This window comes from Panicum hallii, chromosome 9 (genome assembly GCF_002211085.1).
Source record: "Panicum hallii strain FIL2 chromosome 9, PHallii_v3.1, whole genome shotgun sequence".
Taxonomy (NCBI): Eukaryota; Viridiplantae; Streptophyta; class Magnoliopsida; order Poales; family Poaceae; genus Panicum; species Panicum hallii.
This window is the reverse complement of record NC_038050.1, coordinates 64,602,815-64,626,565: the sequence shown is the minus strand read 5'-3', so window position 1 is coordinate 64,626,565 and position 23,751 is coordinate 64,602,815. Positions and strand designations below refer to the sequence as shown.

Below are 23,751 nucleotides of genomic sequence, written 5' to 3'. Positions count from 1 at the left end.
CTGCGATGCAGACCCATGAACCAAAAACGAACGTCGTACCCTGAGAGGGAACTGACCTGATGAATCTAAACGATGCCATCGAGCTCGCCGGTGGATCTTCGACGCGCACCCCCTACCTGGCGCGCCAGCTGTCGGTGTTTAACCGGCTGCCCACCGTGGGGTATACCCAAGGTGGTAAGTTTTGGGTGAGGGGACGCCGAGATCAGGAACTCGAAGGTGCAAGGAACACAAAACTTAGACAGGTTCGGGCCGCACGGAGCGTAACACCCTACGTCCTGTATGGTTTGTATTGCCTTCTGTATAGAATGACCTAATGATCTTCTGTTTTGAGGGGGGTCCCTGACCTCCCTTATATATCCGAGAGGTCAGAGTTACAAAGATGCTAACCAACCCCCTCCGAGGGATCACACCAGAACTGATCTCGAGTAGATCCTCTCTGTGTTGGTTAGCTCTATCTCCTATTTAAACGGGATAAATAAGAGATAAACAAAACAAATAAGAGACAAGACGGGCTTAATCTCTTAAACTTCGTAACGTGCCCAGCCCGGTGGCCCCGGGTCTGACAGCGGGCGCGGTGCTGGAGCGGCACGTGGCGCGAAGAGAGGCTGCGCGGGGCAGCTGGGGCTCGGGCACATGGCCGGCGAAGGCAGCGGGGCGGCGCAGAGAGAAACAGAGAGAGGAGGACTAGAGGTAGACGAAAGAGGACCAAGTTGCAATTCTCCTAAAGTGCAGGGACTCCACTGTAAAGCCAAATTAACTTTCGAACCATAGCTCAAACGAAAATGTGCCCAAAAGCAAAAGTGTAGAGCTCAGCAAGATCTACAACCTTGCTTTAAGATTTAATTTCAAAAGAGTTAAAGATTTGAATCTAATTTAAAACTTGGCAAAGCTTTAAACTTCGGAGAAATCCTATTTAAAATCTACACTCCAATTGAATCCTTAGGGTAGTTTCACTTCTACTTGTGGTTTAAAAGTAAGTACTTGCTTCTTGCAAAATAACCCTTTACATAATTTGATTTTGCCTCCCATTCTCACCCATTTTGCACCAAATGACCTAAATTTTCCAGAATTACAAAAATACCCTTTTATCTTTGCATTAAAATTTTAGCACATATAAAAAAATCAAATATATACACTTTATGCTAGAATCCAGCGTTTTAACCCCAAGGCGTTTTCCCCCGTCGCTACCCGAAAACGCCCGTCCCATCAGCGGTGGAGCCGTTCCAAGGACGACGCCTTCGATGAGCTCACAGTTCACCGTTGTGAGCTCTACGGCGACGAGCCGTGTCGAGGACTGTGCCCCTACGCGATGGCCGGCCTAGCGTTTGGCGGCTCTCGATGGGACGGCAATTTGGGAGCTAGCGCAGCCACGACCGAACCCGCTGCAGAGAAAGCAGCGACAGCGGTTGCGAAACCACGTCGCGGTGCGCCGGTTTCGGTTGGATCGGCTGGATCTGGACCGGCAGGAGCGTCGCGTGCCACACGCAAAATCGTGTTCTCGGAGAGGAAAAAGGATCGCAGCGCAGCTAGCAGTCCGCAAGAAACGACTGACCAATAAGCTGGCGTCGTCGCGACCAACACGTGCGCTGATAGTTCCATTTCCAATTGCGAGTGATTACAGAGCCAAAACTCCTAGAAGCAAATAATCTGATCTCATTAGAACGAAACAAATGAAGAGTCCATACTAATTATTATTGTTCGGGATGCCGTCAGTGATCGTCGTGTGGTGGTCCACCCATGCGAAAGACAATCCTGCTTCTTAATTACGTTGCCAGCCGTAGAATATAGTGGGACCTGCTTCTTAATTTCGTCATGTATGACCGGAGCATAAGCTTTACGGTAGAACCAGCACAGAGAACGATAAAATCATTGATCAGCTTATCCGCACGATCTCCTGCCACCGCAGTCCAACGGAGGAGTATGCAGTACTCGCCGGAGTGAAGGCCGGTTTCCAATGCACGAGACGCGCCAACATGCATGTAGCGCACCGGAGCTGGCCAACTCGTGCACGAGTCAACGCGGAAGGTCAAACCCAGGGGGCTAGCCGACGATCGTCGGACGTAAACCGTAGGCAGTTGGTACGGCTCGGTTTCATACACGCTGCACGTACGTTGTTGCGTTAGTTTCGACCGACCAGGGCAGTGGCGGAGGACGCCGAAAATTTTAGGTGTGGCGGACGGGGCTGCGGGGCGGCGGGCGCGGGGCCTGCGGGGCTGCGGGGCGGGAGCCTACGGCTGCGGACTGGCGGACTGGCGGTGGATTACTAGATTATGTTCAAATATTATACGGAAATAAAGGTTCACGATAAAAATATGGTTCAGAAGTACCTCAAATGAAGAAAAATACGTAAAGTACGCATCAAATCAACAATTGGACCAAAGAAGCTGTCAAACAAAGAGACAACATAAATTAGTAACGAAATATTCGAGTTAAAATATTAAATGTAATACAAGATACACAATTAGAGTATAGAGTTATACCGGTATATTTATTATTAGTTGCGTCTAGGAGACTTTGGCAATTGCATATTTCTATCTTTTTTCTTCTGAAAAGCCTTCTTGATAGATTCAAGATCAATTCCTTTAAATATCTCCCGCTCAATATACACCACCATCAAGTCATTAAGCCAACCATCAGACATCTTGTTCCGCAACTCAGTTTTAATAATCTTCATGGCTGAAAATGCTCTTTCAACTGATGCAGTTGCTACTGGTAGCAGCAATGCCAGCTCAATTAGGCGATAAACCAAGGGAAATATTTCATGCCTCTTAAGTTCAACCATTTTCATTGCTAGGCTTGCAAGGTCATAACAAGCTCTGAATGCCTCAACTCTTCTAACATGAATAATGAAGGTTTCTAACTGGTCTCTTATTCTTTTCCGGTCATCAAAAGAAAAATCATCCAAATATATATCCGTGAGGCGAGCAAGTTTATTCACATCAAAGTTAGAGAACGAATCTCTAGGATCAAGGCAAGCAAAGCAAGTAAGTAATTCCGATGATACCTCATTGAATCGATGATCAAACTCTGTTGTGATAGCATCTATGGTAGCAAAGAAGGTATCAACACGAAAGTAATGATCTTGAGTGATGTTGTTTCTCCCTCCTTTCCTTGATCTACCAAATCTTGGTACACTATCTTCCATATTTGGTATTAGGATATCATTCTCTTGGCAAAATGTTTTGACTTCTTCAAGTAGTGGCTCATAACCTTCGCTTCTCAAATTGTTCAAACGTGTTTTCACGTCAATAACCAAAGACATGGCCTCAACAATATTTTGATCCTTCTTCTGCAATAGATGAGATAGCTCATTTGTTATGCGAAGGATCTGTAACATCATCTTCATGATAAACACAAAGCTGAAAGACTCCATAATAGGCACCAACCCCCCTGCCCTTGATGGATTACGTTCCTCATCATGCACCACTTGCAGAACTTCTATTATTGAGTCCCACATTGTTTCAATACGAAGCAATGTCCTGTAGTGAGATCCCCATCTTGTATCTCCAGGCCTAGGCAATGATGTTTCTTGATTTTGTCCTCTACCTGATAAAATATCTCCACTGTCCAACTTATTCAAAACAATTGTATGATGACTATCAATCAATAAATCCTTCCTCTTACAAGATGCACTAGTGCTGCTCACAATCATATCCACATAGTCAAAGAAATCCTCTATAGATGAACAACACTTTGAAACCGAAACAACTACCAACTGCAATTGGTGAGCAAAGCAATGGATATAAAAAGCATATGGGTTCTCATCACGAATTAGTTTTTGAACACCATTGAATTCACCTCTCATATTAGAAGCTCCATCATACCCTTGGCCTCGTATTTTTGCAATAGTTAAACCATGGGCACTAAGAACCTCCACTATTGCTCTCTTTAATGCTTCTGATGTAGTTAGCTTGACATGCTTGATACCCAAAAATCTTTCAACTACTTGCCCCTTTTTATTCACATACCTATATAAAGAAACTCACAATATTTAGAAATATTATAACAAGATTCATCAACATTCAACAAGAATACAAGATATAAAAGCGGATGTTTACCTGACTATTATGGCCATTTGCTCTTTGACTGATATATCACGAGATTCATCAACAAGAATAGAGAATAAACAACCACTCATCTCTTCTTTTATGACTTTGGTAACCGCTTGAGCACAACACTCGGCAAGTTCTTTCTGAATTGTTCCAGAAGTCATTTTAGCATTTTTAGGACAAGCAAATTCAAATGCCTGCCTCACTTCCTCATTTCTTAGTTTGTACCAATCAAGAAATTCTAGAAAGTTGCCTTTGTTCAATGAAGTTTCTGATTCATCATGTCCACGGAACGGTTCACCTTGCAAGGCAATATAACTTACAATAGCCAAAGATGTATCTACACGGGTTTCATACTTCTTTTGTGCCTCTTTGGTATGAACTACAATTTTCTCCTTTACACTTGCCCTTTGATTATCAAAATCATCAAATGCCGCTCTTGATCTATTATGAGCACTATTAGGGCCACCAACATGTTTAGGGAGTGCTAAGTAGGCATTCTTCCATTGCCTAAAGCCTTCTTTTGTAAATGCCTCATAACCAAATTTATCATCATCTACACCAACTCTTCTAAAAAGATAACAACAAAAGCAATAAGCCTTATCATTCACCAAGCTATATTCCAGCCAATTATATTTCTCAAACCATTCTTTTCGAAAGCGCCTTTTATCTTGTCCTCTAGGAAAAACATGACTACTAGGTTGAGTTGGACCTCGTTCCATGAAAGCCCTCCTAATTTCATCTCTAATATTAGGACTAAATTGCTCAATTGGAATCCGAAGCCCCGGATCAGAAATGATATAATCCGGATTGAACTCAGTTATTGTACCTTGATCATTTTGATCATTTTCATTGCTACCTGGCTGTTGGTCTATGGTATTGGTGTCCTCCAAATGAGTTTCCACCACCTCTTCCTCCTCTATTATGGCATTACCAACTTCACTTCCATGAGTGCTTGGGTTTATGCTACTGGATACGAATGGACTAAAATAGCTCTTTAGATCTGAAATAAATAGTCAAATTCATATTAAAGTAAATTAGCTTAACTTCCCAATCCTATACAACACCCAAAAAATACTAGTTCTCTCACCTCTTTCTTGTGCCTTTCTTTTCCCTTTTCTGCTAGAGCTTGGATTGGAAGCATCACCATCGAGTGGCAACATGCTAATTACTTTCTGATCCGGGGCGGCGCGCGGGGCTTATCTGAAACATTCCAATATACAACGCAATAAACACAATATTCAAGCTAGATCGAGCATTCGAGCGCAACAATTTTTATTTATAACCCTAACATGGTAAAGAAAAATCTATATAGTGGAGAAAATACCGAGGTACTGCAGCACAAAAGAAATAGCTAGAAAAATGATAGTGCCACCATACTGAAAAGTCCCTAACCTGCTCCTACCAAACTGAAGTCAAGAACTTTAGCACTACAATTCATTTTCACACCATATTCAGGTAAAAATGGTTAATTCAAGCCTAGTAAACTAGCATAGAAAGATGTATATTAAACGTGAAAATAATCGGTCACAGCTCTGTAGAAATTAATAAGCACAACCCATCAGAAAACGCTAAATTTAATTTACAAAGTACACTACAGTGGTGGTAATTTGGTAAAACAAATTGCCTTGCCAAAGCTAGCGCGGGGCCGGGCGGGCTAGGAAGTAGGTAATGCTACTAGTGCACGCATCACGCCATCACGCTTGTAGAAATGACTGAACCCGAATCACTATGCTCCATTTTCCACAAGAGTTACAGTCTTACAGAGATGTTTTTGATGCACTGCAAATAGCAGCCTTGGTAGGCTCGTCCGGTCCTCCCTGGAAGCGGCGCGCGCGTAGGCGGAGGCGCGCGGGGCCGGCGGCGGGGCCTGCGGCGCGCGGGGCCTGCAGCCCTGCAGCGCGCGGGGCCGGCGGCGCGCGGCCGCGCGGGGCCTGCGGCACAGGCGCACAGCGGCAGTGCGGCGCGCGGGGCCGGGCGGCCGGCAGCGCGCAGGCGGGGCCGCGGGGGCAGTGCGGCGCGCGGGGCCGGCAGCGCGCAGGCGGGGGCAGTGCGGCGCGCAGGCGGGGGCAGTGCAGCTCGCGGGGCCGGGCGGCCGGCAGCGCGCAGGCGGGGCCGGGCGGCCGGCGCGCGGGGCAGTGCGGCGCGCGTGGCCGGCGGCGCGCAGGCGGAGGGCGCACGGGGCCGGCGGCGCGCGGGGCCTGCGGCGGCGGCGCGGGGCCGGCGGCGGCGCGGGGCCGGCGGCCGCGGGAGCGCGGGACGGCGGGAGGCGGGAGGCGGGACTGGGGAATGGGGATTGGGATAGCTGCATAGGGTTACTGGTTACACATTTTAATTGGGCCGGGGACCGGGGTATTCCCGCTTGGGCCGGGCCGAGGTGTGGCGAACGCCACACCTCGCCACACTGGGCCCTCCGCCCCTGGACCAGGGCGACCATAGATTTGCATTGGCAGCTCGATCCAGATGGGTTGCGGGGTCTTTTTTTTGTTTGTTTTCTGGTGTGAGACCGCGACACAGTGGCGTCAGTCCGTCAGAGCCAGCACTTGCACAGATCAGTCTCGTTAGTGCCACTGACGCGGAATCATAGCCCGGAGTATGCTAGCATGTGTTGGAGGAGTCACATCAAAAAGAATCTTATCATTTAGAAGTATTAAATAAAGTCTAATTACAAAACTAATTGCAGAACCCTAGTGCTAATTCGCGAGACGAATCTAGTGAGGTATACTAGTCCATGATTAGCGAATAATTATTGTAGCATCACTGTAGCAAATTATGGATTAATTAGGCTCATTAAATTTGTCTCGCGAATTAGCACCTAGCTGTGCAAAATGTTTTATAAACAGATTTTATTTAATACTTCTAAATAACAAGATTCTCTTTGATGTGATGGGTCTAAAGTTTAGATAGCAGGAAACGAACAGCTCCTTAGTCTTGGGGTACGCTCCATCATACTTCAGGAAATCTAGAACTCCTGGGATTCACCCCACCATAGTCCCTCCCTGCACGAGAGTCTAGTAGAGGAGACAAGGACCTGGCAAATCAAATTCTCATGTGCACTCCAGTGCAGTGAGAACTCTCTCCAATTTATTCAGGCACCTGACGCTGCGTGCTGGGGGTTTGGGGGTGGGGAGTGGGGAGCCTGGGACAGACGGGCCAGCTGGTGGGCCTGGACCCCTGAAACTGAAAGCTTGAATCCAGCCCAACCTTGGAAAGTTATGCCGGGCTGCCATATTCCAGGTGTATCCGTACGGGCCGCGTAGTACTGATTGAAAGATCTGGGCCGGCCGGCCCACAGCCTTGAGAGGGGCTTTACCCGACCCCGCTCGCTCCGCTGCCGCCTGCCGCTTCTTCCGCACGTAGTACTAGACTATTTTCCTGGAAACCGCACGCCCTCCCGAAGCCATGATGGAACAAGGAAGACGGATCACATCATCACGCGATGCACTGGGCCACTGGCCGTACGTGAGCCGGAACACTCAGCTCCGTCGTGCGTATAGCATTGGGCGTGAGAACCTGGGCGAAACGTCACGCGATGGAGCCGATCGATCACGCCGGTGTCGGTGGCCAATGGCCGCGGCAGCCACACTGGCCGTGGCGTCGAGGACTGGAGGAGGACGCCGTGGTGCCCCGTGCCCGCCTGCGCGGGGTCGCTGTCTTCCCCACGTCGGCCGTGCGTGTGCGCTACGCCCCGTGGACGGCCGGTCCCGCTCGGCGAGCGCGACGGACGGCGGCACATCGCCTCCCCTTTTCCTGCCGTCGTCAGGACCAGCGGCGGGGAGGGGGAGGCCACCAAACTCGCCTCGGTTCCATTAAGAGTAGACCGGCAACACCAAATTCCAGTTAGACCTGTGCGTCCTGGAGCAACGCACACCTACGGCTGCAGCCTCCAGTACTCCCCCTCTTGATTCTCAAGTCACGGTCTTGTTTGGCCATCGGGGCCAGGACATCTTCACCCCGACTGGTATAGGGTTCTACATCTTTCAGACACTGCAGGTGGCCCTAAGCCCCTGAATGCACCGTACCAGTTTGATCTACTATAGTAGCTCTGAGACCAGACCAGGGCTGAAGCTTCCAGATTCTATGTACCGTGCGAATGTCGGCAAGGCAGCACGGTCGATAACTCTGATGGCATGTGGAATTGCTGGAGCGGAAAAGGCAGACCTCTGGATGAGAACAGTAACGTGGAATCGAAGAACGGCAGGTTAGGTGCAGGACTGGGGAGGAATAGGTATTGCTTGGGTCCAGCACAATGTACCTGGCCAACACCGGGGTTTCTTTGGGCCCTGCTACGCCGGTGTAGCCTCCATTGAACATTCAACGCTGGTGTCTGTTGGTGAAGCAAGTGGTTCCAACAAACTGTTTTTAGCTCACTTCTAGTACTGCCCTAGTACGATCGTACCCCTATCCTGTTCTCATTACCAATTTACCCAGCCTGTGCAAAACATTGTAAACAGCTTGGTAGTTTCGGGTGAAAAAATGGACCTGTCCTCTGCCCTCTGGTCTGAACCTGCTGCTATTTGTGATCTGAACGGTGTGATGGGATCACTCACCAAACGGAGCCGGAGGCCCGGGCTGATCTTGCCATTCAACAAGGGCGTCAGCTCGAGCGACGAAATCGGCTCCATTTTGTGTACGACCGACAACGAAAGGGCCATTCCAAAACGTCGGATCAAGCACCGCCCAAAAGATTCACACCAGAAAAGGCTGACGCCGACGCGCACGTTGCCCGGATTTTTCTACACGGCGGTGCAGCGCGGCAACGCGGATGGCTGGAGTGAAACCCACTTTCACCGCGGCAAGTATGAGGTTGCCTTCACTGACGCAATGATGTTCCGGCGAAACGTTTGTTCAAGGAAGAGAAAAGTGGCGTGCCGCATTGTACCGGATGTTTGGCGGCCCGGCTTGAGGGCCGCCTGAATCAGCTCCGGGTTGTGAATGTTCTCCCATCCGTGCCTGCAAAACACCACAAGTTGTGTTGCTCATGTTGTTAACTGTTGGTTTCAGATGAGTTGTGAAACTAGTATAGATGATAAACAGCGTACTAATTGGCACATGTTTGTCGGAATCCGGTAGCAGAAATTCAGATGCCAGCTTAGCACAAATTCATGAAAGCGCTGTGCATCTTCTCATCAATCTGTGGAACTTTAATGTGCATTGGACTGAAAATGATTGCAATTTGCAATGATCACTCCCTGGTACAGCTTCATTGTCTGCAGCTAGGCGGCGTTGTTCCTCACATTTATGTGTGACACTGCCGATTAATCTTTAAGCACAGTGGCAGATGCATTCAGGAGGTCCATACACAGATCATGATGAAGCATCTTTCATGGTCCACGCGCCATACATCAAATGTCCGGCAGTTTGGCCAACCAATTCCGAAGGGAAAAATATGGAGGAGACGCGTAGAGCTTGGTAAATGGTTACACAATCTCTTCTTCTGGGTGTCAAGTATTGATATATACTACGTATGCACATCTTAACTCTGGAACCTGAGACAATGAAATCAATGGACTCCTCCAATATCTCAGCTATTCCCTACGCATCAGGGAACTTTAAATTAGAACCTGCGCACCATGTTACAGAGCGAAACTTCTTGCTGTCAGCTCTGCTTACACTGCACTTCTTTCCATGTTGCCACCTGTGGCAACAGTTTCAGAACCTTAATATGTAGGGACACCAATCCATGTTGCCATTTCCCTCCATAAACCCACTGACAGTGACATGGGCATTATACTTACCTTTCTTCTGGTACCAAATGAAAAAGTCTATTTGAATCATCATTTTTTTCTCAAAGCAATGGATCTTCAGAAATCAGAAGGATTATTTCTGCAAGGCTTGCTGTAGCTGCAATAACAACTATAGTTCAGAAATTATAAACATTACTTCTACGATGTGCGCAACCGACAACCTGAAGGGATGGATCATTTTCATGTGTCTTAGAAGGTAAACACATTCTGAATTCATTTCCCTTTTATTCTCTGTTTTGGTCGGCTTTCCCTTTATTTCTTTTCCTTCCTATGATTTAAAAATTTTACTTGCCTACCTCGCTCTGGCTGGTAAAGGAGCTCCATCGAACTCCTTTTACACAACTTGAGACAGAAGAAAGCTTACAATCAAGCTTTGCAAGTCAGAATTAATCAACCGTTGGAATCAAGAAAGCAGCATGATTTCCGAGAAATAATCGAGACTAGAAAAAAATGAAAAAAAAGGAAAGGAGACACCAAACACTAGAAAACAAAGAAAAATAAGAAAGAAGGAGATACCAAAGTAGTTTTCAAATGAACTCAAAAGCACCCGCTAAGTGAACTCAAATTCAACTTGAATCCAGGAATCAAACTGGGGTGATTCAATTCAAATGATCGAAATGGCACAGAGGAAATGTGAGAAAATAATGCAAGTAATGACTGCATTTTAATTTAGGGAAGTTCCACAGACAAGTCGGCTACCCCATAGCAATCACTTTAAGGACAAGTAATTAGCCCAGCAACAGCTCCCACCAAACTCAATGCTCCACCCATTCTTGCTTGCACATTTGTAAGTTTCTCTAGACCAGGCTCAAACAAAGATACAACACCTCACTTATAAAACATCACCTTTAATGCTAATACTAGATGAGTGAGGAGGTAGGAGACATATATAGTGAGAGGATCCAATACCACCATACTGTAACTTCATCTTCTCTGATGAGAAAGAGATGATGAGGGAGGGCGATGCATGTGTCGCACTTCTGAGAAGCAAGCTCCATGGCCTGATCGAGAGAAATCGTGCTCTGGAAGAGGAGAACAAGCAGCTGAGATACCAAGTGAGCCGATTAAAAGGTCAGGTCTCATCTCTCGAAGGGCAGTATACTGATAAGAGGATGCTATGGAAGAAGCTGGAGAATTCTGCAACCAGCATCAGCTATTCCAAGGAAAAGCAGTTTGTCCAGAGCAACGATGATGCAAAGGAAGCCGTAGATCTCAACAGCTCATTGTACCACACCAGGCAGCAATTCCCGAGGGCAACGCTAGTGAGATCAAGGGCACCAAGGGTTCCAAATCCACCACCCAGTCCGACATGCATCCAGCCAAATACAAATGTGAAAAAGGAAGGATGCATGACCCCTCCTCCACCACCACCTCCACCACCTTCCAAATTGCAGAGAAGCGCAAAGGCGATACAAAGGGTGCCAGAGGTAGTCGAGTTGTACCGATCGTTCGTGCGGCGTGAAGGCAAAAATGATGCAAAGTCTGGATCCGTGGCAATTCCAGCAACAACTAACAGCAGAGAGATGATTGGGGAGATTGAGAACAAATCAGCTTATGTTTTAGCTGTAAGTACATATAATTTTTTTCTCCCATTTTCGAGCATATTGATGCATAACATAGCCTTCTGCTTATCCACTGATTCCCTTTTGTCCTTCTAGTATTTTTAAAATAAAAGTTTGCAAGAAGTGATTTGGACAATGTTTCTGCCAAGGCATTAGCTATCAGTTCTTTATTGGATTAGAGATATCAGAGAAGAACTCACAACCAACAAATCAATTTCTGAATATCTCAAGGCACGTCTGTTTCTTGCAAAAAGTATTCCTTCACTGTTCAAAGCCTGATCATCAGAATATATCATATGTTCTCTTTCCATTGACGTGTTACTTTGAGAGCAGCCAACATTTTGTTTGATTCAGAATGAGTTATCACCTTGTATAGAGACTCGGGTACAACCATTTCAGTTCAGAGATAGACTACTGATACCCCTGCCTTGGCCTATCTTGGTAGCTGACAGATAGTTTTCAGAGTTTTTAAGTTAACCCTTCACTAGACAAACCATTTATAAATGTATCTACGTACATCATGTCTATTTGGTTTTTAAAGTAATTCTAATATCATGCGGAAACAAAAAAGAACTTTGCAATTTTTGTGTTGTTACCACTACAAGTTAAATATGAATGGTAGACAATGGTTTGTACTGGGTGCAGAACTTAAGTCATGCTTTAGTATTTTTCATATGGCACTAAGTAATAGAAACATTTTGAAATGCATGCAGTCAAAACTTTGAGACTTTGCTATGGTATCTTAATGATTATTTGGGTCATGATATGATATGTGCGTGTTTATCTAGGAAAATATTTTCACAATACTTAGTTTTACTCGGGAAATATGTTAGAATATAAAGTAATGGTCAAAGCTGTTTTTTGGGTGTCATGTCAATGGTCAAAACTGTTTTTTGTGTCAATGATTTCCCCTATCACACTGTTTTCGGAACTAAGCCACCCCCTTATAATTTCCATTCCAACAGATTAAATCAGATGTAGAAAATCAGGGCGACTTTGTGAACTTCCTCGCGAGTGAAGTTCAGAATGCAGCATACAGAGAGATAGCTGATGTTGAAGAGTTTGTGAAGTGGCTTGATGGGGAGTTGTCATACCTTGTGGATGAAAGAGCAGTGCTCAAACACTTTCCTAACTGGCCCGAGAAGAAAGCAGATGCCATGAGAGAAGCAGCATTCACTTATCGAGATCTGAAGAACCTAGAATCAGAAGCATCATCCTTCCATGATGACAGGAGAGTGGCTACACCTATGGCTCTCAAGCGCATGCAAGCTCTGCAGGATAAGTGAGTAGATGAGTGGAATGTATTTAACATAATAGAAATTGTAGCATCCCTACTTTGCTTTAATTCTGCTGCATGATACTAAATTAAGTAATCAGCATTCACCTAATTGTGATTTCCCTTGTTGTAGAATTGAACAAGGTATTCATAACACTGAACGAATAAGGGACAGTGCAAGTGGAAGATACAAGGATCTGAAGATCCCGTGGGAATGGATGCTCGACTCCGGAATCATAAACCATGTACGTATTCCTAAACTCCCAACATTGTTCACAGTATGTTTTGTCACAACTCACAACAAAGAAGAGACGCTTAGTTACACAAAGTCTTGAGTCCCGCTAATAGACACATGGTGCATGCCCATCCTACTTTGAACAGCTAAAGATGGCTTCCTTGAAGCTTGCAAAAGAGTACATGAACCGCATTGTGAACACACTGAAGTCAGATCCATTTGCAAATGATGAGGAGCTCCTTCTGCAAGGTGTCCGCTTTGCCTTCCGCATACATCAGGTAACTTATTTCCAATTACAAATTACTTTGCAATGGCATTTGCAAAAAAAACTAATTAACTGGTTGCACCAAAACAAATTGACAGCTTGCAGGTGGCTTCGACGAAGGATGCCGGAAAGCATTTCAAGAATTAAAGGCTTATGCAAGCAAGTCAGAGTGATCTGAGTTCATGCGCGTTCAATAAAAATTGAGATGATGAGATCACACATAGATTATTAAGTTTTGCCGAGGCTGGCTCCAATCCAAGTGGAGTCCATCAGATCTTAAGGATAATGCTGCATTTTATAAAGCATAATTTATTAGGCATCAGTTGCTGATCTCCTGGATCCAAGTTGAAGCTCTGGAAATTCTAAGTGCATCTTACATATGAGTTCGAACTAAATTTCGACCAACAATAGTAGTACTCATTTGCTATTATGTACTGTACAAAACAATTAGTCGACCAACATACGATCGAGCACAGAATCATCCAAGACAAATTTGCGCACGACAAAACTAAGCAGGCATCAGAAACGAATAATCGCTGCCTAAATCTGCACTCATCACATGAATGAGGGCAAGATACACTCCCATCAAGCAATTGCCCCAGGTACCTGTATCGCGCAGGCTTGGGTGAATCTCTAGTCGCGATGAGACGCGAATTCGCGGCAGAAACAACCACCGGGCCGGTCCAAATTGGTCATCTCGCCGCGGCGACGCGCAGCCGCCGGTCGCCGTCGTTTACTACTCTACTTCGCAGCCGGAGACGGGGATCGGGATGGGTCGCCACCTCACGCGGGCCCACGTGCCAGCGAGTCAGCGGGACTCTCCGCACTCTCCGGCACCGTCACCGTCCGCTCACCAACATCCCCGCGTCGGGCCCGCGTTACTGTCCTTTTCACCATATTAACCACTTACTTGTGGGCCACGCAAGCTTGCGGCCCCACTTGCTGTGTCTCTGGCAGTATATCCTCTGTACAGTAACAACCATCGCGCTCCCGTGTCGGCCCCACTCCACATCGCGAGCCCACGAGTTCCTTCCGGGTTCCGGCTCCTTTCCGAGTCCCCGAAGGCGTCGCTCCCACCTCGCCGGCGATGGCGAGCTCCGGCGGAATCTCCGACCAGCTCTTCGTCTCCGTCAAGCTGGAGAGCCCCCGACTCGCGGAGCTCGACCTCGACCCGCACCTCTTCGGCTCCCATCCTGTCGCCGGCTCGTGGGACCCCAGCAAGGCCGTAAGCTTCGGATCGCCTCTAGCTCGCGACATATGTGGGCGGAGCAGATTTTTGACGCGTTTCTTTTTAATCCCCCCGTAGCTGCCGTTGGAGCGGGCCGCCGCCGCCTTGTGGGACCTCAGCTGCGTCGTCCCTTCGCAGCATGGTGAGTTGATTGATTTGATCATGAGGTTTGATAGCTTCGCAGGGCCGCAGGGATTTTGGGTTCCTCTATAACGAGGTTTAGGGTAGGACAAGCGTAATCCATGCTATGCTGTTGGGATGCACTGATATTTTAATTGTTGTCTTGGGCAACCTTTTTATCGGGATGAATTAGTGAATCCTAGTTTCCGAGTTAAACAATGCAGTGTGTGAAGTTGCGCTTTCAAAGCCAAAACTAGTGATCTGTAAACTGACATTGTGGGCTTTGTTTCCATTGTTAGCATTCTAACTAGTTTTTCTATTTTCCTTTTTTATCTAGAACCGCTGGATTTCAAGTTCGTTTTAAAGCAAAAAAATGATAGTTCTCAGTGCATTGTTGAGGAGGGACCAAACCGATCACTAGGTTGCCAGAGCAATGAAGTTGAAATGAGGTCTGCAGTGTTTAAACTCGATGAAGGGAACGATGTACTTGAGTGCAAGATTCAGGTTGAGACAGAAATGTTATCCCCATTTGATCTGGCTGCTAGTTGGAGGGCTCATCAGGAGTATCTTCAGCCTTCAACGGTGCGAGGGGCCCATGATATCACTATCAACACTGGATTAGAAGGCAGGGCCAAGGTCTGTTTCACTGTATCCATTTTTATGTTTGAACATAGGTAGGTAATTTCTAGAGAAAGTAGGGAAAGGAACCTAATCATATTGACATATACCAGTGTCACAAGTCGAATAATTGTTTTATCACTTGTGACACTGGTCACATCGAGGTATGTAGAATTGGGTTCAACCAATGGTTGGCACTTAACAATCTGATACTTTGGAGAGTGTTGTTAGGGCTGTAGATATCTTGGCACAGCTTACTACTTGGTTGTGGTCTTGTGGGACTTGCCAATTTTTTTGGGTTCTAGGAAAACACATTTATTCCAACTCATATAATGACACAATGAACTTACTGGTGATGGTACGTGAGTGGGATTGCAAATATTTTATCAAAATATATTATAAAAATTATAAAGCATATTAGAACCCTAATTTCACAAGAATATTTTTCCCGCAAAGCTGCTGTCTATGTTTCTATTTCAAAGTAAATGCTGGTTCCTTTTCTATTCTGCCAATTTTCTCTTGTTCATTCAAACAGAATGGCTTCGCTTCTGGTTTGGAGCTTGATTTAGAGAAGTATGTAGTTCCAACACCAAACATGGGCTCCGGTGTTGTTTATGCAGCTAACTTGACTGAAAATCCACGTTCATTATTGCAAACTGGGAGTTCCTCAAACAATGATACCACAAAGGACATTTTGTACAACTCGACTAAAGGCGATTCATCCCCGAATCACTATGCTAAAACTATGAAGGTATAACTTCAGTTTCATGTGTGATTATTTGTTAGCTTAAAATCATGCAAGTGTGGTAATTTAGGTGTTCCACTATAGAAAAGGTAGCTGTACATTTGGCTAAAACATCTGATAGTTTTGTAAGCTTAGAAATTACTTCTTCAGTAGTGTCATCATAACTTTTCCAAGCATGCAGCAAGTTAATTGCTTTCTTTAGATCTTCAATTCATTCCGAAATAAAAATTATGTTAGATTAATTTGAACAAGTTCATTAGCCCGAAGATTTAACACAGAAGTCTTAGAGCTGAAGTGCATGGATTAATGGTCATGAAGCCACCAACTTTACTTATTGGAACATAAGTCACTCCCTCCCTCCCTCTCTGGCATCTGTTGTCAGCTTAAATTTGTTCTCTGCACAAATTCCTTCTCCAGTAGATTTTTTGCCTTCTATATCTGATAGTTTTTTTTGCCTTTTTTTAATGATGAACTGAAAAAGCTTGGGCCTATACTCATTCATGTACTTTTTTGTGATTTATGTCTCTTAATACTTATTTTTTATGTTTTCTTGCCGTATGGATATATAGCCCTATGAATATATACCTTTAGCAGTTATAATAGTTAAGCAAGAGTTGTTTCATGATTTTTTTGCTTCAGGGCGCAACTGAAGGGCATGAACCATCACTGGAAGAACACAGGGCAATGTTTGTTGATAGAGGTGTTGGCTCACCAAACTTTGGAAGACCAACAAAGGAAACCTTTTCAGTGAGCAACTTTAAATTGGATTCTGAAGCAAAGGTTGTACATAAACTTCACATCACTACTAAATCTTAATATCCACGGGCTTATAGCAAGTATAATCTCTGTAGTATCACTGAGCTATTTGATACGTTCTAATAGGCATTAAACTATAAATACCAAAGGGAAACTTCTTAACTTCTTAGGGTATGTTTGGTTCCAGGGAAGGAAGAATGCTTTAGAAGCATTTTCTTTCTTGCCCATTGACAAAGTTGGGGAAAGGTGGACAAGAACCCTTACTTGCTTCAACATGCGCAGAGGGTACACACCTGAATTACCTTGAATCTTCAACAACATTAAATGCATGGAAATACACCTTGTGCTTAGGAATGTAATTAGTTACCCAATGGGTAGTTCTGGATCACTACTTTAGTTCGTTAGCACCCCAGTTTTGTTGCTTTGAAATCTGGGTTAATTCAATTGGATGAGTTTTGGGTCAACCCAACGACCTAGAAAAGGCAAAGCTTGCATTCCTACTTGTGCTTCAATAGTTTGCTCTTTCAATAAAAGTTGCACAATTTTGAAGCTCTTGAAGTGCTAAGTATTTAGACCCAACCATTGGCTTCTGCCTTACTTTTTAAGTAATTCTCGATCTCAAAGGGTGAAGGATATCTAGGATAGGTATTTCCATTTCCACCCTCTCTTTGTTTCACTATAAAATTCTGTCACATATTAAGTGAAAAGACTGAGTTCCTATCATCCTATGATATTCCTTGTAGGTAGCAGCTTCTGAATCTGGTGAAACTTGTTGCTTCATTTTTTTTTGTCATCTTAACTTCTGACAGCTGTTACCAGCAGGATATGCCAGCAGCAGAAGGAGCTGTTGCAGCAGCTGCAGTAGCTGATCAGATGTATGGCCCGAAAGAGGACCGCAAGTTGGCCATTGTGTTGGTAATTTTCATACACTTACAAATGCGCATTTACCTTGTAGCTACAACACACTTAGCTTAGATTACTTAACTTGCAGCTACATAATCGTTTTTTGTTTCACATAATTATCACTTCTGTGCAAATTATAGAAATCTGACTTTCTTAAGAGTATAGTAACCAATTGCAGCAGAATTTTCTGTTCAACCCAAAGTCTACAAAAAAAGTTGCCTAGTGTTAAGTGGTATACTGATATGAATGTTCTACTTTTAAAGATGCATCCTGATGCCTGTAGTTTGCCACCATTTATTCTGATGTACATGAGTTTACTATGTAGTATGTACCCAGCTAGCTTTTGTTTTCATCAAGCACTCCAGCGGTAGAAAAAAAAATGTACAGCACAGCCTCACAAGAATATAGAATTTTTTATGTGCATGGTTCATCTGTAGATTGATGTTGCTGAAACCATTCTTTTTAATTTATTGACACGCTTTCTTTTTCTTCAAGTACGCATGCAGTTCTTTTGTAATCATATGCTGACATTCTAGGTTGGGCTGCCAGCTCGTGGTAAGACCTTCACAGCAGCTAAACTTACAAGATATCTTCGATGGTTAGGTCATGAAACAAAACACTTCAATGTTGGAAAGGTAAACTTTAGCTTATCCTAAGTTTGCAGAGAATCGCATATATGTATGATGTCACTAATCATGTTTGTTTTTTTTTTGTAGTACCGCCGGCTCAAGCATGGAACTAATCAGGTATTTACAATTTCTTGACTCATTGTAGTGGTTTTGTAGTATTTCTTGGCAGTAGCGGCACAGAAATTTTTAGTATCAAGCTTTTATTTAGTTCTCGATATTTTTTCCTATTTTTTATGAAATGTATAGCTTGTAATTTCAGTTCCATTATGATCCTATGTATCCCTGTCCAAGAAGAATTTCTAATAGGGTCTAGTTCTTTTGAGCAGACTGCTGATTTCTTTCGTGGAGATAACAGGGAGGGTGTGGAGGCACGGAACGAGGTCAGTGAATTGCTACTGTTGCTGCAGTATTAGAAAATAATAAAGAAAAATACAGCCATTTGTTATGAATAAGTTCCAACTGTGGCACACATCCTAAAACAGGATCTATTTGAGAACAGAGGTAGCATCATGAATGCCTTTTTCATGAAACACCCATTCCTCTTTTTAATGTAAGATCTGTCCCCATGCCTTTTCAGGTGGCAGCATTAGCAATGGAAGATATGCTATCCTGGATGCAGGAAGGTGGTCAGGTAAGGTATTAGTTTGGTAACACTCCTTAGTGTTTTCTAATTATTAACGTTTCAGCTGGTCCTCAGGTTGGTATTTTCGATGCCACAAACAGCACGAGAATACGGAGAAACATGCTGATGAAAATGGCCGAAGGAAAATGTAAGGTATAGTTTATTCAGTGTGCACATCTTTGATATCCTTTTGGCTGTTTGAATCTGTTGTCTCCTGCCAAGTGCCAATAATGTGGTTTGGCTATTATCAACCACGATTGCTGATTCTTTGCACAATCAGTTATATGCACTCTTACAGCTCCCAGTATCACCGCTCATGCCCCCTGCATCTGGAAACTATGACACTTCAAAACATTTATGATGGGTGCACTCCATCTATAAGGATGAATGTGAAGATTAGAGTTCACGCCCAGTTGCTTCATGCATGTGGAAAGCCATTACTAGAAGTTATGAAAAATTATATCAGCTAGTGGTTTGGTCTGATCTGGCTAAAAAACAAGGCATTATTCCACCCTATCAATACATATAGAATCAGCCAGAGCATTTTCAAACATGGCATTATCTTCCATGTTAGAATTATGAAAATATAATCATTCTCATTTACCACTAAAATGGAATGAACTGAGAGTTACCATGCAAAGATTGCCTTTGCCAGCAAACCCAGCAGAACAAGTTACCATGCAAAAACTGCTTTTGCTAGAGAACTTTTCAGTTCTTGCTATGTTACGTATTTAGAGCATATGAGACGATTTCAGAAATGTCATTGCTGAATTACTCACCTTCTTGTTGCTGCCACCCAATTTGAACCTAGACTAATGGTTCTTTCTTCTGAGTGTTAATTATAGGGTAGTGTGGGAAGAGTTGGAAGAACATGTTCAAGATCTGTAATCTGATAATTAAACTTGTTTAGGGAAGGGATGGATGACTACAATCATAAGAGTAAAAATTGGACCATTTGCCTCATTTATTGAAAAATGTGGGACATTGATATTTGGTTTGGTTTGTCTTGTGATGGCATTTATAAAATTAATCTTCTTTAGTTATCTTTTTTAGGGTGTATTGTTGTTCACAACATGTGTATTATGAAAAAAATGGATGACTACAATCATAAGATTGTTCACAACATATGTGCATTGTGTAACACCATACTAAGCTACTATCTAAGGTGTATTATTGTTGCCCTTTAACATGTGGTTCCTTCCCTTTGCTTTCCAGATTATCTTCTTGGAAACCATATGTAATGACAAGGATATTCTCGAGAGAAATATACGATTGAAAGTTCAACAAAGTCCCGATTATGCGGAACAGTGAGAAATAACTTATTTACTTGCCTATGTTCATGCTATTGGTGCGCTTCTTTATGCAATCGCCGTCTTCTATGTTACAGGACAGATTTTGAAGCTGGTGTGCAGGATTTCAAAGAGCGATTGGCCTATTATGAAAAGGTCTATAATTACTGAATTATATTATAGAGAAAATTCCTCTCATGCCATTACAAATTTCCTAAATCACTCATATCCCGTCGCAAAATTGCTTATCTGCTGTATGCCATCTGTTTGCAATATCCCTCCCCTTCAATCCATTCTTGACAGGTCGACATATGACAGAGTCACAGAGTTCTTTATTCGTGCCATTCTTCCTCCATCCCTTGTCTTCTTTCTTCTCTTCCTGAGTTCATCTGTGACCCCGACATGTTGCTGTTCCTATCCAAAATTCAAAACACATGTACAAACCCAACCCAACTCCTTATACCTGTTGCTTCCGTTTCATCCTATTTTGAAGCCCCAGCTGAATTTGGGCCAAGATGCCGGTTCAATTACCGCAAGAGACCAGCGCCGATGGCATGCAGAGAGAAATGAGAGGAGTTTGGCTGGATCTTGAAGACAAGGGTATATTGGTAATTTAGGACATGTTTTTATGGACTAAAGTAAAGGAGGCATGGATAGCATAGGAGGGTAAGAAATTGTAACCAAATGGCATATAAGGAGTAAGGAATTTTGCGATGGCAGATCCAGAATGAAAAGAAATTTCAATTGCAAATAAAAAATTGACCCTTATATTATATAGGAACACTTTTTTTTCTAGAATGTGAAATAGTTATATGCAAATAACTTGAAACCTTTGCAGGTCTATGAACCAGTGGAAGAAGGCTCTTACATAAAAATGGTCGACATGGTTAGTGGGAAGGGAGGTCAACTACAGGTATGTGTGAATAGTCGAGCTACGCATGTAAAAGTAGCATCAAAAGTTTTGTTCCCTATGATATTACTACTGCATGCTCAATTGATTACACAACCTTGTACTGATTCTCTTTTTGTTTATCATATGAATACTACTATATGGACTAGAGGAACACGTACTGTTTTGAGACTACACAAAGTTAACTTGCAGCATAGATACTAGTGACACTGATCTCATATCCTACTTTGGTCTTTTAAGATTACCACAATATTAACTTGCAGCCTAGCTTCTAGTGACATACTCCTGATCTCTTCTTCTGCTTTGTTTTTCATGCAGATTAACGACATAAGTGGTTACTTGCCTGGACGAATTGTTTTCTTCTTGGTACATACCCAGAAAGTCTGATCTTTTTTTACACTCACCTTAGGGCTACTAGATGTCTTTGACGTTTTGTACAATTGTATTTCTCTCTGATCTAGTTGCAGGTCAAATCGTAACATGCGTCTTGTTTAGTGATTCAATGGTACTGATATCTAATCTGTTGGGGTCTGTCGGATTGGTTGTCTGTTTATCTGAGTATTTTTTGTCAAAATTTCCACTCTGCTCTATATGTTCACAATGCGGTAATGGAGTTGTAGAGAATCCTCCCTTACCAATAGATTAGGTTGGTAGAGAATCCTCACAATGTGGAAATAGATTTTTGCTTTCTTGCCTGAACCTGGAGAACCAAAATGCTTCTAATAGATGTAGGTTAAATCGTAACGTGTTTTCTCAACTAACTCAGGTAAACTGCCATCTGACACCTCGTCCTATCCTGCTAACGAGACATGGCGAAAGTATGGATAATGTCGGAGGGAGAATCGGTGGAGACTCTTCTTTGAGGTCGTTTCTTTATTCTGCATTTCTGTCATTATTATCTTTGATTTCTTGTTCTGCAATTTTGTTAGCTCTCTGCTATGATTTTAATTTGGGTGCCACACTAAGAATCCATTATAAAGTTTGAAATATCCATGAGTGTTGTATGTCAGCATGCAAACCAATGTATGGTGAAATATCAGATGATCTGAGTAAAAAGAGAATCCTTTCTTCCTATTCTTCCTAATTAACCTGAGGTTTTTGCACCCCCCCCCCCAATCCCCCCAAATGCGCAGGAGAACTGTGTGTCATTGAATTTAAATAGGAATGAAGTTATGAACAAACGAACTCCAGGATAGACACCTCACCCTTGTTTTTTCTCTTTTTTAGTTGAGTGGGCTATATGTATTGGGCTTGTGATAGACTGATAGGTATAAACCTTGGTGGTAAATGTATTAATGTGCTCTAATGTCTATAGCATAATTATGGGAAAAGTAAATCCATTAGTGTTAGTTATGCTAAATTTGGTAGTTCTCCATGTATGCTAATTTACAGTCTTCTGCCTTTGGCTTTCATGTGATGGAATAATTGCTGTGCAGTGAGGCTGGCCAGCTTTACTCTAGAAAGCTTGCAAGTTTTGTGGAGAAGCGACTGAAGTCTGAGAGGACTGCATCTGTAAGTACGCCATTTGCTTATCAGCATAGCAAGCAAAAACATATTTATTAAATTTATGTCCAACGATCAATTCAGATATGGACTAGCACACTCCAGAGGACAATATTAACAGCACATCCGATCATTGGCTTTCCAAAGGTTAGTTTTCGTAGGTAATATAGAAAGGTCTTGAAAAGATTGTTCTCGGCAAAAGTAACTTGTTTTCCCACATGTCTTCTAGATACAATGGCGTGCTCTTGATGAGATAAATGCTGGGGTCTGTGATGGGATGACATATGATGAAATAAAGAAAAGTAAACCTGAAGAATACGAGTATGTGAATTCATTGACATCATACCATTTTATATAAAAAATTTCTCCCTCGTCTTACCGAGAAATTTAGTTGAACATTCCTACTGTAGCTTGTAAATTTTGTTGGAGACCTTGTACATTATCTGTTATTACAAATGTTCAGTAGGTCTTCTCATTTTATTCACTTCATGAGTATGTATATGTGCCTTCTTCAGATCACGTAAAAAAGACAAGTTGAGGTATCGTTATCCAAGAGGAGAATCCTACCTTGACGTCATTCAAAGGTTGTTATGGGCTACTTGATACTGTTGCATACCCCTCTTCATAATTCAGTTATTGTAGTTATTTTCCTTGCCACTTAATCATGACATTCTTCTCTGTCCAGGCTAGAACCTGTAATAATTGAGCTTGAACGACAGCGTGCACCAGTTGTAGTCATAGCTCACCAGGTAAGAGGGGCCAGCTTTTTCAGCCTTCTGAACTACTTTTTTGTACTTATCTATTGTGGATACCTGAGAGAAATTTTCTGTTTAGGCTGTGTTAAGAGCACTTTATGCATACTTTGCGGACAAACCACTTGAGGAAGTCCCAAATATTGAGGTAAGGCAACTTGTGCCAACATCTTGTTGTATAATTGGTTTCCTTTTTGACTGAAAATATGTTCCTGTAGATACCTCTACATACAATAATTGAGATACAAATGGGTGTTGCTGGTGTTCAAGAGAAACGGTACAAACTCATGGATGCAGTCCATCACACCATGGGGTTGTAAGAAATAGTTCACGAAGTTCGCCTTCTAAAAGTAATCTGCACAAATAAATTTTGTGATGGTATATTATCACAATATTGAATCAATAAGAAACCATTTATTCGAAGTGGAGTATCACCCCTAACAGGTTTTGCTCGAAGATGATTTGACTTCCAAATTTTTGCTAGTTATTTACCCTTCATAATTCAATGCGCCTGCGCTGACGCGTGCAAAATTGCATGTTTA

At 43.4% G+C, this 23,751-nt stretch overlaps 3 protein-coding genes across 6 annotated transcripts in view; 2 read left to right on the top strand and 1 right to left on the bottom strand.

Moving 5' to 3' along the window:
- Positions 1-5,993, bottom strand: part of LOC112877290 (zinc finger MYM-type protein 1-like) — a 47,419-nt gene extending 41,426 nt beyond the window's left edge. Inside the window, exons 1-6 of one of the 4 annotated variants that reach the window (XR_003225462.1) lie at positions 5,814-5,993; positions 5,140-5,252; positions 4,059-5,052; positions 2,481-3,968; positions 2,328-2,384; positions 1,145-2,100 (exon numbers count right to left, since the gene is read on the bottom strand). Coding sequence is in view for 1 of the 4 variants with exons in the window: in XM_025941536.1 (XP_025797321.1) it covers positions 2,495-3,968; positions 4,059-5,052; positions 5,140-5,212 (2,541 nt within the window). In the remaining 3 variants the exon portion in view is untranslated. The other 3 variants (XR_003225463.1, XR_003225461.1, XM_025941536.1) reach the window with 3 other exon arrangements.
- Positions 5,994-10,553: 4,560 nt separating this feature from the next.
- On the top strand, positions 10,554-13,622 carry LOC112874694 (protein CHUP1, chloroplastic). Its single transcript, XM_025938172.1, has 5 exons — positions 10,554-11,361; positions 12,324-12,640; positions 12,768-12,879; positions 13,016-13,147; positions 13,233-13,622. The coding sequence occupies exons 1-5, from the start codon at positions 10,744-10,746 to the stop codon at positions 13,305-13,307; spliced, it is 1,254 nt and encodes a 417-aa protein (XP_025793957.1). The 5' UTR covers positions 10,554-10,743; the 3' UTR covers positions 13,308-13,622.
- A 516-nt stretch (positions 13,623-14,138) lies between these two features.
- On the top strand, positions 14,139-23,700 carry LOC112874693 (6-phosphofructo-2-kinase/fructose-2,6-bisphosphatase-like). Its single transcript, XM_025938171.1, has 23 exons — positions 14,139-14,359; positions 14,441-14,504; positions 14,820-15,118; positions 15,636-15,851; positions 16,485-16,625; positions 17,421-17,516; positions 18,041-18,139; positions 18,221-18,250; positions 18,460-18,513; positions 18,711-18,764; positions 18,831-18,908; positions 19,971-20,062; positions 20,143-20,200; positions 20,883-20,957; positions 21,273-21,320; positions 21,721-21,818; positions 22,391-22,466; positions 22,542-22,604; positions 22,687-22,778; positions 22,973-23,041; positions 23,143-23,206; positions 23,292-23,357; positions 23,428-23,700. The coding sequence occupies exons 1-23, from the start codon at positions 14,222-14,224 to the stop codon at positions 23,527-23,529; spliced, it is 2,172 nt and encodes a 723-aa protein (XP_025793956.1). The 5' UTR covers positions 14,139-14,221; the 3' UTR covers positions 23,530-23,700.
- The last annotated feature ends 51 nt before the right edge of the window (positions 23,701-23,751 follow it).

What these genes read in the sequence shown, in the direction of transcription:
- LOC112874693 (XM_025938171.1), top strand. Translation starts at nt 14,222, where the DNA reads ATGGCGAGCTCCGGCGGAATCTCCGACCAGCTCTTCGTCTCCGTCAAG. An exon ending in AGTAAACCTGAAGAATACGA is followed by an intron (nt 22,779 to 22,972) that starts GTATGTGAATTC and finishes TGCCTTCTTCAG; the next exon opens with ATCACGTAAAAAAGACAAGT. An exon ending in TACCTTGACGTCATTCAAAG is followed by an intron (nt 23,042 to 23,142) that starts GTTGTTATGGGC and finishes TTCTCTGTCCAG; the next exon opens with GCTAGAACCTGTAATAATTG.
- LOC112874694 (XM_025938172.1), top strand. Translation starts at nt 10,744, where the DNA reads ATGATGAGGGAGGGCGATGCATGTGTCGCACTTCTGAGAAGCAAGCTC. An exon ending in ATGCAAGCTCTGCAGGATAA is followed by an intron (nt 12,641 to 12,767) that starts GTGAGTAGATGA and finishes CCCTTGTTGTAG; the next exon opens with AATTGAACAAGGTATTCATA. An exon ending in ACTCCGGAATCATAAACCAT is followed by an intron (nt 12,880 to 13,015) that starts GTACGTATTCCT and finishes TACTTTGAACAG; the next exon opens with CTAAAGATGGCTTCCTTGAA.